At 44.5% G+C, this 14,661-nt stretch overlaps 2 protein-coding genes across 2 annotated transcripts; both read left to right on the top strand.

The window, feature by feature from the left end:
* Window positions 1-2,199: 2,199 nt before the first annotated feature.
* On the top strand, window positions 2,200-7,802 carry LOC142564493 (uncharacterized). Its single transcript, XM_075675513.1, has 3 exons — window positions 2,200-2,573; window positions 6,871-7,074; window positions 7,726-7,802. Exons 1-3 carry the CDS (start codon window positions 2,369-2,371, stop codon window positions 7,800-7,802), a joined length of 486 nt encoding a protein of 161 aa, XP_075531628.1. The 5' UTR covers window positions 2,200-2,368.
* A 376-nt stretch (window positions 7,803-8,178) lies between these two features.
* On the top strand, window positions 8,179-13,945 carry LOC142564651 (uncharacterized). The gene is made up of 2 exons (XM_075675740.1): window positions 8,179-8,362; window positions 13,333-13,945. The coding sequence occupies exons 1-2, from the start codon at window positions 8,262-8,264 to the stop codon at window positions 13,568-13,570; spliced, it is 339 nt and encodes a 112-aa protein (XP_075531855.1). The 5' UTR covers window positions 8,179-8,261; the 3' UTR covers window positions 13,571-13,945.
* Window positions 13,946-14,661: the final 716 nt, after the last annotated feature.

Below are 14,661 nucleotides of genomic sequence, written 5' to 3'. Positions count from 1 at the left end.
CGAACCTCCGGCAGCGACAGCTCTCTGGTCCAGCTAATCTAGAACGTCGGCTCACCGACCGCGCAACCTCGACTCATTAGATGGTCGCAGTGATCGCGACAATGGGTGCGACGGCGATATGAGCATACACTTTGGAAACGGGGTCACGGTCGCATGCCACGAAGCTCGTTAGTTTGAAAGTGCGGGACGCGTTTAAACCGTAAAACATCCTCAATGCGCCTTTTACGCGCATCGTGTTGATGATAATGATGATTTATTAGCATCGCCTTTGTATTGGGGCGATGAGAAATAGGCGCTTAGCCTGCTTGATTTATTAGACAGTTTTAGTTCAGCGTAGGCAACTACGGTGTGCGTGACACAGTATAGTGTAGCGTACGCTAAGCAGCGCACGTTTTTTAGCTTTAGTTGGCCTGCGAGACCTTCGGATCTGAGAGGCCATATGCCGTCGTTGCGGCTATCTCCCGACTGTGGCGATAGGTGGGGCTGACGTCTAGAAAGTTTCTTTCGTTAGGCTTCCACTCGTTCGAAACGAGAAGCAATCTCGAAAACACCACAAGGTTATCCATAATACTCTTTCGTCGAAGCGGCGTGAGACTAAGCGAAAGCCGTTTACACAGTCATTTGCTACGAACGAAGTGCATTTTGCAAAAGCAACGCCAAATTCAATTCGAAGCGGGCAGCCGGGAGCGCCGCGAAGTTTCACCTAAACTCCACAAACCACGCAATGACGCTAACGCTAAATCTGAGAAATAGCGTGCGTACGCTATACGCTATGGGTCGTTTAGCGTTCTGCGAATGCGCAGTGACGACCCGCTATCTTAAGGCGCACGCAGTGTTATACCGTACGCTGAACTAAAACTGTCTATTAAGGTATGCTATACATGTTTGTCATTTAAGAATTTTCGCATACATCTTCTTAATCTCCTTTCTTTTTCTTCCTCTAAACTTCTTTATCTACCTTGCATAGCTACCTATTCCATAACGGATCTGCCGTATCAATCTCTTCGCGGCTTCTTTTCTACCGATAATCTAAATGTGTCTTGCTTATCTCGACGGCTGACCATTTGATGCTCAAGAAAGTGGATGGCAGGACCACCTTCCAAACAACGTGAGCACAACGTTCAAGTGATACTTCGTGGCGATTTGTGAGTGGTGATATTGTAGACAAAGAACTCACAGGGTCTACACAGATGCATCGAGGTGAAGGCGTGCATCTGAAGCAACTCCTCAATGTAGCCACTACCATTTGCGAATTTGCAGGTTACGTTATATTGTCACGACGTTTGCAAGGGTTTTGCAAAAGTCGTACTCAGAAACTATTGCCATATTTCAGCGTGGTGAAGAATACTGAAATTAAGTCCTTCGCCTTAGATGTTTTAGGAAGTGAACTTAATAAAATGGTGATGTTTTTATTTTTGAGTTACCGAGTTCGCAAGCTTAAGCAATTTTTTTTTGTATTCTTGACAATGCTTGCGGAAACAGTGATGGCGTGAAGAAAAAATATTGGTGCATTCAATACTGAAAAAAAAAGTTCTCCTTTTCCATCTGATGTGACGCTTCCCTTTAAATGCATGTTTCCGCTGGCAATCATGCTCTCGACATCTATCACAATTTTTAAAGAAATATTTTGAGAATAGAAGATAAATTTGAGCAGCCACGACAGCTAAACTAGAAACACTCTAGAAAGCACTATGCCACAGAACTTCTATGTGCCTATGCATACTGGTCCTTTTGTTCATCGGCATGCTGAAGCAACAGCGCAGAAAGCGCAGGACTACCAGTACACAACAATACACTCGTATTGTCGCCGCCCATTGCTGGTCCTGCTTTCTACGCTGTTAGTGGAGTATGTTGAAGTTCAGCCAACCAGTCTATAGATAGCGCTGCTTTACAATGTAATCTTTCGTCCTCCTTTGTAACGAAATCTTTTTGCATGTGCAGTACTGCTATTAGGACTTTTCTGGTTCTGGTGTTACGACAAAAAGAAAGTGCAGACATTTGTATGCCACAGGCTGGACGTTCGAAAGCGATGAGAGATGTCTCGGGGGACGAATAAAATTCGGGTGGGACAAATTTGTAACTTCACCTTTATGGCAACGTGACACCCCCGTCAGTGTCTGTCCGTCATTTACATCCAGCGCAGTCAGTCACTATTGGTGGATCAGTCGGTCGGTCGATGTTTATAAGCCTTGGCGCTAACTGCCGGTCTCCCTAAGGATTTCACCTACGCGTGTGTTGTGACGGTCACTTCTGGTGCAGGAGCTACTGGTTGTACCTGCCCTTCACTCTGGTGCTCGTAATTCTCGTGCTCGTGGGCATCGCTGGCAACAAGAACTACGCCGATGTGACAGGCACAGCGGTGGGGGCGATGTTCACGCTGGGCATTCGTGACCGACGGGGTGATTCGATTCCCGCCGGCGACGTCCTGCCTGCCCACTCTCCAGGCGTTCTCTACTTCGTCGGCGTCGCGATCATCGCCTTCAGTTACGCGGGCGTGTGCACATTTACGAACATTCGGCGCGACATGAACTCACCCCCGAGTTTTACCACAGCTGCTGCCTTCGGAGTTGCTGGTAAGTGACGATGGTGTTCTACGCTGTAATCGTATGCACCTGTCTGGATCCGCTGTGTGTGTAATTGCGCCCGCAAACATGCCCCAAGCGGTTGTGCCTCTCGACGCGATCGAGCCGTACACGCTCTCCATACTCTTATAGAAGAAACTAACTTACGCTACCGTTTGTAGCTTATTTAGTCTATCGTTTTATTTTAACATGACAAGACCTTAGACTCTGTTTCTTCTATTTGTTATCGTTCCTTTAGTAGCATGATCTGCAGGGACATGCCCTGCTGTGCGTTACCTGTGCTGTGCGTGTGCATTCTGCTCTGTGCTTCGAAATTTCCCGCCTTTCTCTTGCTTTCCTCGTTCACTTCTTCTTCATATATTCCATTGCTATGTTTCTGTTTCCCCTTGTCTGAGGACTAAGAGTGTGTTGTGCTCCGTTTGGTGGTGGTCTGCCTCTCACTTTCCCTTTCCTCTCAAATGTGCATAGGTTTTCAAAAGAAATTATGATAATGACAATAATATTAATAATAATAACAGCGCGCGATAAAGAAAAGCACTGATGAAAATAGGCAGGTTAGAAACGTCTCGCATACGCCTTGAGAAGTGGCGAAAAACAAAACACACGCCGACCAAAGTGATACAATAATTTAAAAACTTGACGTTTCGACAGCTTCATCGCAGCCTTGTTCACAAGATGAGCAAGTGTCCTGCGTGGGTGTCTAAACATCGAGTTTTAAAATATCTTTTCACTTTAGTTGGCGTCTTTTTTGCTTTTTTGCTGTTATTCTTCCCGACAAGATGAGACTTCGACACTCTCTCGATTCCATCACGCCTTGAGGTTTCTGGTTTAACCCTTGGCGCAGATTTCAGTATTACACAGAAAGTGTTATAGTGAAAGGACTTGGAAAATAGTGTGGGTGTTCCACATCCATGGCTGTAAGTGGTGATGTAGCACGTTCATTTTTCTTTCACTGTTTCTGACAGTGTTTTATATGAGACTTGCTCTTCAGCTGTATGCATGGGTAGTGCTTTCGAAGCATACGGGACATGCAATAGGTGGTGTTATCGCTTATGACTTTCCGCAGAAAGCTTACGCTTGATTTCATATTGGGCAAAGTTGACAAGACACACAATAAATTTGAATATTCCTAAGCTATTATGCTGGGTAGGCACACGCCTTTAGCCATTCTGTACAACAACAACAAAAAAAAAAAAAAACGCGATGAAGTTAACATTTAACTGGAAACAATTATTTTGCGAATGAATTTGATATATACCCGCATCTCAAGAAATCCCATCAGTGAACTGTGAAAGCAGGTGCTTATCCGAAATAAATAAAAAAAAATATAAGCTAGGAATTTATCGGACGGAACGGCACTGAAATCACCTGCAATGAAAAATTCAAGTCTTTCTCGCGCGTGGCGGACACACGCAAAAGTGGCGACAGTGGCGACAGTGGTGAAAGCGGAGAAAGTGGCGAAAGTGGCGAAAGTGCGTGTTCTTGCCGGTCAGTCACCACCTTTGGTGCACGTTCCAGAACTTGCTCTAGGAGGCCACCACTGCTAAGTGCCTTCATAATAATAATAATAATAATAATAATAATAATAATAATAATAATAATAATAATAATAATAATAATAATAATAATAATAATAATAATAATTGCCTTGGTGAAGAACAATAACCGTCATCTGCCTTGCTTGCGTTTCCTTTCTGGAAAACTCCACGCTTGCTACTTTCCTGTCGAGAATGCTATGCCATTCCGGTAACGCTCATGCTGTTCGTGACTTGGAAGTGCGTGTTTGGTATTGCTAAAGAAAGGAAATGCTGCAAGACAGGTGACGATTACTGTTGTGGGACAAAATAAGCCGCAAAAGGCACGAACTTTTTTTATAAGTCTGCATTTAAGGGGCGATGGCTATTGCTTTCGAGATTTGGCTGCATATAACCTTTCATGTTTTCCTGCATTTTTTAACGCAAGATCTCCTTTGCTGACTTCATGCAGGTTTGGCTTATCTTGGCTCTGGATAGCTACCTCATAACCTCTAGCTATCTCGTAACCTCGTAAGGTAGTAAAATGTCGGTTTCAACGAGAAAATAGGCGAGAATTATTTTCTTGGTATGCAAAATTAAAGGTATGGGCGTAAATAGCACCCATATGGTAAAAAGTAACCCCATTGCACCATAGACTGCACAATATCTGGGATCGGCCCACCTGGACTCATGGCCAAAAAAAGAAAGAAAGGCGCAGCAGCCAAAGTTGACGGGAAAGAAAACTTCGTTGTACAAGCGCGTAAAAAAGCGAGTACACTTGAACAAAAGAGAGAGAGGGTGCGATGCAGAATGGAAGGTCTGCTAATGAGCCAAAGAAAAAATGGCGTATAATAAAAAAGCGTAATTTTGCAACATTGCATGATTGTTAATGTCCCAATTCCTTTACTTATGCCGTGCACGTATACCTTGTTTTATTGTAATAGCAATTGTATGGACACTCTAAGCAGATTTTTGCAGTCGTCGTCGCCGTGAGGTTCGGTATACATTTAGGTAGATGTATGTTATATGCCATGCCTTTCCCTTCTTTCTTTATTGCCTTTACTAATTCCAGACAGAAATACATTGGAAAAATCACGCCAGCCATGAAAGGGCTGAGCTATATAGCACGCTATGCTATATTACATGCGGTATAGGCTGGTTATATTGCCACACCATTCTACCACTGAGGTTGCTGAGACCAGGTCTCCCATGACTGACAATATTGCTCTTCAGAATTTCGAGAATGGCGGCCCACAAACAAATTTCATGAAACAAAACACCGACAGCGCATGACTTCTATCTCAAATTTTTTCATACTGAAATATTAAAAGTGCGAATCAATAACAGAGCTCAAATCTTGAAATAATGTTGACTAAAGTAAACTTTATTGGAGCAGCTGTGCACTACTTCCGAGATCGGCCTAGGAAACGTTTGAAACATACCCGGTACGGCAATAAAAAGGGGCTGCTAAAGTAGCAGAGAAAGACGTTGGCTTTAGTTAACAGAAATACCATCGTCCGGTAAAAGGATTCAAATTTGGGAACCCTAGCACAACAGGTCCCTTGTGGTTAGTCAGCTTACGTTTACTTTAATTGATGCTGCTGCTACAGCTACGAGACTTGAGACTTCGTGTAGTATTTTAACGTGTCGCTCTGACGGCGAAAGTGTGACATTTTCTTTCGCGTCGACTTTGACTGACACGCCTTCCATTTTTTTTCTATTCTTTTGTGGTTACATGTACGACACACAATAATCTTGAGACGACATGGCACGTATGAGCCACATCAGACCGACAAACTGTTTGCATGCGGTTGAATGTGAGACTTTAGAAGCTAGATAAAATAAAATTGGCCACGCTACCTTGTTTTATTTTCGAACACGATAACTCGAGAAAGCTGCAGAAAAGCAGATTGACAAATCCCGGACTCCTGTGGCGAAATTCGACACCGTTGAACACTGGCACAGCGTCACTGGTAGATCCGCAAGATATCTTGCAACAAAAATGTGAGCACTGTATGCATGTAGACTGTAAAGGCGAGGAAAAATTGTCATGTAATTTACTAAAAAAGAAAGTTGCAGTGTGACCAATGAAAAAACTAGGTCTTACATATAATAAGCATAACTGTAAGAAGTGACAAGTCGACCAAATACAATATAGTAAGCATTTTTACAACATGCGTCATATCGTATTAGTTTTAGTGGTAATTGTATTTATTTGATCGCAGTAGGACATAAGACGTGTCTAGGATCTGAGTTACTATGTCCAATGTAGGACGAACAGGTCGCAGAGAGGTGGAAATAAGAAGTTATGGAAAGTGGGTTGACACAAGTGTCTACGTGTCCTGACAAAGAAAGGTCACCTTGTCGAAATGTTGCCTTCTTGCCGAGGATTCTTTCGCGCTGATTGCTTTCCAATTATCGTTGCCAACCACGTCCGCCTGATTGCCTCGTTGGCTTGGTGGGGATAAAAGAGTTGCTATGGACACTCTGTAGCGCTAATCGATCGCTTCAAGTTGACATAATCGGTTTGTTCAGTGGGTCCATTACTTCTGTCCTCCAGTGCTGTGCAAACTAAATAACCCGATACGTTGTATACGCTAAGACAAACTGGCCCAAAGTAGGGCCTCTCAGACTGAGTTGCGCACACAGGGCAATGCCAGATCTCGGAGGCAACGCTAAAATAAGCACCTCGGGCAATCCTGGGCATTTGTGGACGGCAAATTGAAGGTGCATAGTGGCCTTTCCTAGATGTTAAGAAAATATATGTTATGCAGGGAGCACGCTGGCCCTGTTTTTGGTCGGTGTGACCGGTTACGCGGTTCTTGGAACCATCATCAATGGAAATGTCGTGTTGTGCCTGAAAGGACACGATATCCGAGTCGCTGCCGACGTCTTCGCCTTGTTCTGCGCGCAACAGTTGGACGGGCTCGGCTACTGGATAATGGATGAACACGACAGCGTCCAGGATTACGGAAAGCGTGAGTGGACTGCTACAGTCTTCAACTTTCGTCCCTGTTTCTCGAAATCAGCCTAATTTTCACGTAATTCAGGGCCTGCTTCTTTCGTTATACCCAAGTATGTCTGACCCAAGCTTGCCTGAACCCACCCAAACACGAACGTATTTTATTTATTCCAACTCACTTTACAATGTTTGAGCCTTCGCTGTACAGAAACTTCAGGAAATCTCAAGCTTTTGCTCTGCTCAGAATACGACGCAGCGCTTCTTTTTTTCAATCGACAGAAATGCTAATTATACCCGAGCTGACACTGTCGTAATCCATGACGTCATGCACAGATAGTGCGAGAGCTTAATGGTGACGCCGCAACTTGTCTCTTGTTGATGATTCTGGAGAAGTCTCCTCGAGTGTCAAGACTGACGTTTTTGGTGTACCACGAACGTCTCCAGCTTAACTTGTCATTCGTTTGTAAGCATCTTTCTAGGAAAGTTGAGATCTGCGTCGCAAAAACCGGCTTACGCCCACCATAGACACCACTATACTACACTCATAGAGCCGTCACTGGAAAAATGTTTTAGCCAATCTGCGGCTCCAGCGCTGCTGATTTGTCGAACGTCCACATGGGTTGGTAAAACTTTAGAATAGCTTCATTTTGTACGTGCCTGCTTCTAGGCACGTATTTTCTGTTTCTGAGCTCATCTAGCGTAATCACTGCGTGTAGGATAATCATCGCCCAAGACCTGCAGTAGCATGCCAGGAGTCAGGCTGACCAGCCTTTTCCGTCTCCTCAATAAAGTCAGTATCTCTTCGCGAGCACATAATAACTGAAAACACATGACCGTCAAAGAAACACTTCGATGGACCAGACTGGCAACGAAGGTGCGCTTCTTCGGAATGCGTTCGATTGAGCTCAATTGTGACCGTATCCTATTGCTCAATCGCTCGTTTGTGATGCTCATCTGCGATGCAAGTCACACGCGCTCAACTGTGTTGATCCCCTACTAGCACAACGCCATGTGCTATCGTACAACGACCCGTAACGCATTTTAAAAGTACACTAAGGAGCGAAATTAGCTGCTCGAGATCTTTTCTGAGCATGTTGCACTCGTCTTCTTGCAGGTGTGTCCTGGAGTCGTGCGAAGTTAGCGACTCCGCTGGCCTTGTGCGCCTGTTTGCTCGCGCTGGCTGTGCCGTATGAAGGTGCCCTGATGGCGCTGGTCGGGTCGCTGGCCCTGTGCCCGGTGGCCTTCGTGCTGCCTCCCGTGTTCTACTACAAACTGTGCCAGGGGTCGGAGCAGTGTCCCGAAAAGTATGTCGGCCGTGTCCCACGTGGCTCTTGAAACTCTTCCCGCTTTTTACAGCATCAGGAGTGCGCGCCTCGTAATCGTAGGCAGAGAGATTACTCGGAAGAAGATAGCCGACAACGCTGTGTGTGCTGACTGTAGGCGCGAGGAGGCCCTTGAACACGTTCTTTGTCTCACTATCTGCGATACGGTGTACCGAGACCATCGCTTGCGACTGTGCTAGCTTACATTGGTCACAGATCGTTGCTAGTACAAACCATTTTAGAATACCAACCTCGTAAGCCATCGCAACACAGGGCGACAGAGGAAGTGTTACGATTCCCCGGAAGAAGAAACCCTGCGCAAGCCACTAAAGCATGAGTATAGTGTTAATCTCGATCCTGTGTCGTGATTAATTGCTGCGAGCGTTAGAAACTTTATTATTCTACGCGCGCTGTGTCCTCCCCCCCCCCGAGTTCCCTCGTATTTCCCTTTTAACTTTCTAGTTCTCCTTATCCCGTGGCTAGGCTTGCATCATAGAAGAAATGGTGACACGGTAATCTCACAACTGTTCTTTGATACTGAATTCGCCTTGACAGAATCGATCACATTGCTGCGTGATCAAATTTGTCTTTTTCTTTCGTAGTACATTCGTGATACATCATAATTGTTTACTCTCAAGCTGAGCAAGCAACGTACGGCGCGAAATACAAGGCTGGGCAGTAGAAAGATAGTCCTACCTTTCTTCTCATCTATATATCTGCCACGCTAGTTGCGTTTTTCTTTTCGTTCATAATGCATTCTGCGCAGTACATTATTTGTTCTGCATGAATCAACTAGTCCGCTAGAGAATACTTCGTCACGCTTGTTCTGCGGCTCGCTAAGGACCAATTAAAGCGGTACACATAGTGACTAGCCTCCGAGGTCGTAGCCGCGGAGTATTGCATTGCGACCCGAGATCTCAGAGGACCATGTCTGCTTGAGTTTCCGTCGCGCAGCAAGGTGACGCGCCAGGCGCAGTTCACCGTCTTTCGCCAAAACTATAGTGAATACTTTTAGAAACTGGGGGATTCGGGACAAGCCATCATACGGCGGAGGGACTGCAATACGTTAGTGTAAGTTAGTGCGGAAGCAGCACTTGTTCCGGAAACATTAAGCAAAACTCCATTGTGAAGGATAATGGAAAAATGAGTTCCACTGACTGTTAAGAAGAAGGAGAAATTATTCTTAGGCTATGGTGATGCGCTCAGGCGTTTTCTCGGCCGTCGCTATCAGCATCTGAAGTGTTGTACTCTTGTCTTAGGTTCAGAGGTGATATCGTGACGCCAATGTGACGGGAGCTCCGCATTATCACCCTGCCTGTTGAGAACATAAATGCCCGATAACCTAAAAGTAACAACGAGAAAGTAAAATTTTAATATTCGAGTTGGGCAAATGGTAGCGGGCGCCCAGTTTTCTCAGAAACGCTAAGAAACAAACTAGCTATATTTATTTATTAACCAGGGCAGTTGCCAGGGCAGTTGTCAGAGCAGCTGCATTTGCCACCGACAATCGCACTTCAGTTCTACCATTACATGAACAATACAGTACGTGTTATATAGAGAATACGTTACATATACAGGTCGTTCTAGTGAGCCTTTTCAAAGTTTTTTTAATTGCCTGGGGCAGATAGCGTAATTCAAGTGAATGAGCTGGTCTACTCGAAGAGGCGGACATTATCTGAAAAACTTTGAAATGCATAATCGACTCATTAAGAAATCACTAATAAACTTTCTAACTAATTACATTCTGATATATTGCAACTTATAAATTCTAGTGGGTGAGACTGCAAAGCATGTCAACATCAAAGGATTATGTGGATGACAGTGTTTAAGAGAAATGAGCCGTTTTACTCGCGGTAAAAATGCCCTCTCGTTTCACTTACTTTCTTAAGAAAACGTCGTTTTATCCAATGAAACCTAGACGTAACTTGATCGGCAATTCATTTCTACGCAAAATTTAGGAATTAGTATCCCGAAACAGCTGTTATCTTGAAAATTCGTTCAAAATATATCCACCTTGCGAATTCGACGACTAGAATTTGAAAATTGCAATATGTGCAATAGGGCAATTAATTCAAACCTGAATTATTGATTTTTTAAAATTAGTCTACTATGCATTTCAATTTTGTTAAAGTAATGTCCACCTCTTTGAGTAAGTCAGCTCATGGACTCGAGTTGTGCTGTTTTCCACAGGCAATTAAAGAAAATGAAAGTATTCGCTGTAACACCCGTTATAATGCATATACGAATAGATCAATAGCTCAAGCAGGCCAGGTGACTGCATGTTACCACTCCGTTTCGAATTAGATGCCACTAGAATTCATCGTGACCTTTATACAGCAAATTGCAACCGAATGCCAGGATATTCAAACACCCAGAACAACCGAGAACATCCACCTTGCAGTGGTCTTGTGGTTTAACGCTGACAGGAGAATTCACTGACAAGCATTTGAGATAAGCATGTGGCAGTTAGAGTGTTGATGGATACCGGCAAGAAAGAGAAACGGGCGGGATCGTAACAGCTATGAGCACCAGTACGAGATGAAGAAGATAGCCACATGGCTAGAGTAAAATATGATATCACGTAAGTGCTAGTTGCTAGTTGGTAGTTAGTTGTGGAAGCTAGTTGGTACGAATCCGTCGGTGAAGAAACAGCTCGAAATAGGCACGGACAAGAAATGAACACAGGACAAGTGCCGTGTGGAGACGGGGAGACATTATCACGTACTTCTAACAGCCATTGGGTGGCGGGAGGGGGAATTATTGAGGGGGGATCCGAACCTGGCATGTGGTTGGAAATGCATGATAGTTCCTCTCTTGTCCAAGTTTATTTTGCGCTGTCTTCACTAGTTCGAATTCATAGCATTTTAAGTTTCTTGCCACTCTCTGATCGATTAACTATTCCTTTAATTTCAAGAAACCCCTGCTGCTTCGCAGGTTTCCACAAAACTAATCTACATTAAAGTGATTGCTGGGCTGAGCGCCTGAAATCTTGTTAATTTATATAAAATTGGTATGTTCTTTTTACTTGGTTATGTTTCTAGTATTACTAGTTTATCTACCACATCGATAAGTTGGATCATTTCAGCTTTTTATACCGTTAGAACCCAATTCGGATGAGAAAATGTTTGCATTCAGTATAGCCGTTCTGAGTATGTAAATTTGGCACTGTTGGAAGGCAAAACATGTCCAATTTTGTTATATTCGGTAACCATAATCAAAACTACCAGATCAGCTCCCTGGTCATCCTGAAGTTGAAATACCATTTACTTAAAAGCAAGATTGTCACCCACTCGAGAGGAACGCGTACGGCAGCAAGGTATTTCATCAATTGTGCACATTCTTGGCAACCTTTATTAGCATTCATAATGGCACTGACAGGCTTCAGTAGCTGCTGCAGATGTTGGCCTAGCCACATTTCTAGCATGCAGGACGAGACTATATTTGTAATGAAAGAAATGGCACGCACACATGCTCCACATGCACAAGGAGGAAGCACAAGAGTACACACGCTAACAAGCACCCTTGCGTCTGGTTCAGGCCATTGTGCTCGGAGGTAGATAAAAAGTGCCTTCGCTGCGCGCAAAGATGTAGCAGCGCTGCTCCTAAATCCAAGAATGTGTTGAAGCTCCAGAGGTCCACCCCTTCGACATAAAGCAGGTTTTTGGACTGCCCTCGTGACCGCAAGGCGCGAGCAGACGGACACAACATGCTGCAAGTTATCGCGAACATGACTGACACTACGTAGTGACGTTCGTTTGCAGAACCTTGTGAGCAACTGGTAGGGGGTTTCCTTTGCGAACGACAATTTAAATTTTTCGAACCTTCCTCCCATTTATAGTAGTCAGCAAAATGGATCTAGCACATTCAGCGATTCCGCGCTTCCAGTCGCGTAGTAATTATCCATTCCTCTGCGATCTGCTAGCCTCCTCGCCAGGCCAGATGGCTGAGCGACCGACTATGAAAATCGTTGATTTCGGGTGCAATCGGGGGATCAGGAGAATATTTTTTTTTTCAGCTCCAAATTTCCTTACCGAGAAATCCATATCAGTTTCCTGTGTAGCTCCATACGTGTTACTCTCAAGGGGATGGCGATGTTTCCTCACTGAGAAGTGATGAGCTACGTAATGGAATATCTCTCCAACATTACTGCTTATTGTAACATTAAGGCACATGGTAAAATCACGCACTAAGCGTCTGAAATGAAAATAACGCCTAAGACGAATTAACTCGCTGGCAGGGGCACAAGGAGACGACGGTGAACAGTGGCGTTGAAGTAAAGAGCTAATCATAAAAAGCTACGCTTACGTAGAACTTCATTCAGTAGTATTACTTAGATCGACAGGTTGCATAAAGAGGTACATTGCTACGTAGCTACTTAGGGGGGGCTGCTGAGTCTGTGTCTGTCTTTCCCCTTTCAAAACTCAATCATATTAGGCCGCACCCACTTATGCTGGCACAAAAACCATCCTTCAATATTGGACATACCTGCACTTGCAATTTCGGAGACAAGCTTTCAGTTACGATTCTTTTAAAATCGCTAGCGAAAATGCCTGAACTTGCCGCAGTCCAGTAAAGTCAGCACCACTGCAGTTACTCTAGCCAGTAGGAATACAGAAAAATCAACACTACTGCAGCTACTCGCTTTCCACAAAGCAACCTTACTCTAGTGCGACTACCCGCTGCAGAAGAGGCAGAGTTGAAGCATACGAAGTGCAAGTACGCTAAGAAAATATTCATATATGTGATATGCCGTAAATATAATGAGAGAGTTGAGTTCGCAAGTTTAGTACACTTTGTATTTAGAGTACTGTCGTACTTGTAGATCATTGGGGTGAGTACTTTTGTTTTTTACAATATGTTTTATTAGTTTTGACTTTCCCCTCGTCTGAATGAACGGGAATTTAAGCAAAAAGAAACCGAGTGAGAAATGTTAAGCAGGGTCTTTCTTGCAGGCCTCTGAGCACGAGGATGAAGATTGCCCTCGGGGTCGCCGTTTTCAGCGGCCTCCTAATATTCATCGGTGGAGCAGTGACATCGATCATTCAAATTGTGGAACAGAGCCACCAGGAGGGAGAGTCCTGCTTGTGGGGATTCTGCTACGAGCGACAGTTCATGGTTGTTCAGCAGCCGAATATTTTTGGCAGACTGATCGCTGACACTTTCAAAAACAGCAAACTGACATTCGGATAAAGCAGAAGAGAATTGATCTGTGCGAGGATTTCAAATAAAATGTGACAATCTCGTGCTTCTCGACGAAGATATCCTATCATTACCTTCGCAATCAGGCGGGGAAACATCGAAGGCTATCGTGCTGATAACAGAAAACATAAAATAATTTTCTGGGAATTGCTATATTCTATATACTAGACTGAATAACGTTCTTGCGACAGCAATTATGCGGAAACTCCAGCCACGTTTGCGTCGTGGCCGTCAACGCCGCCACCGCTGTGCTGTCATGGTATCAACGGCGCACACGCCACCCGAAAGTGGGGATTTAGGAAGCCTCCACAGATGCGCAGTACGTTTGGTTGCCATAGTGACGAACTGAAGGGTACGCAATATCAAGCTCGGCTCAATCTTCTCCGTCGGAGCTAAGGCAACGTTCTCGCTTCCACAGCTGGCCCGAGCATACGGGCGAGAGCTCCACCACTGGATAGACTGGCGCTGTAGTGGGCGTGACGTAGCATGAGGGATCACTTGGGCGCCGCAGCCGCGTCGTCTGCTTCGAAACTCGGGTGGCTGGCTGAGAAGGAAAGCTTTAGCAACACGAGGGAAGCCTCAGCGGCACTGTGTTTCGCAGGTAACCCATGGTAGGTAAAGAGGCATAAAAAATAATAAGAAAGATTGAAGCGTTACGAATGGCTATCGCATGCTGATGTGGACGACGAGGCTTCTCGCTGCACACAGAAATTATTCTCAGAAAGCTCCGGAAGAGCTATCACGCAAAAAAATTTGTTTCTTTTTGTGAGAAGGGCTCAAATCAACTCAATGTCAGTTTCAAATCAATTTCATATCAAGTCAAGTTCAGTGTCAAACAGAACTGGGAGGTTGAGAGGTAAAAGAAGTCTAGACGACCGCTTCACTGAGCTGTCGAACCCACAAAACAACATTGACAGTTGCGAGAAAAATAAACCAATAAGACATAGCACTGAAGGCTGAAAAAAAAAATACTCCTTTCACACAGAGTTCAGTTCAACGGAAGACATGATTACGCAAAAGTATAATGAGTTACAATTTAACAAAGCGTAGCACTAAAAAAGACAAAGAAGGAAAGAAGGAAG

Source organism: Dermacentor variabilis, chromosome 11 (genome assembly GCF_050947875.1).
Source record: "Dermacentor variabilis isolate Ectoservices chromosome 11, ASM5094787v1, whole genome shotgun sequence".
NCBI lineage: Eukaryota > Metazoa > Arthropoda > Arachnida > Ixodida > Ixodidae > Dermacentor > Dermacentor variabilis.
This window is presented reverse-complemented; position numbering and strand designations above follow the sequence as displayed.

What these genes read in the sequence shown, in the direction of transcription:
- LOC142564651 (XM_075675740.1), top strand. Translation starts at nt 8,262, where the DNA reads ATGGCGCTGGTCGGGTCGCTGGCCCTGTGCCCGGTGGCCTTCGTGCTG. An exon ending in TCGGAGCAGTGTCCCGAAAA is followed by an intron (nt 8,363 to 13,332) that starts GTATGTCGGCCG and finishes TCTTTCTTGCAG; the next exon opens with GCCTCTGAGCACGAGGATGA.
- LOC142564493 (XM_075675513.1), top strand. Translation starts at nt 2,369, where the DNA reads ATGTTCACGCTGGGCATTCGTGACCGACGGGGTGATTCGATTCCCGCC. An exon ending in TGCTGCCTTCGGAGTTGCTG is followed by an intron (nt 2,574 to 6,870) that starts GTAAGTGACGAT and finishes TATGTTATGCAG; the next exon opens with GGAGCACGCTGGCCCTGTTT. An exon ending in CGTCCAGGATTACGGAAAGC is followed by an intron (nt 7,075 to 7,725) that starts GTGAGTGGACTG and finishes GCCTGCTTCTAG; the next exon opens with GCACGTATTTTCTGTTTCTG.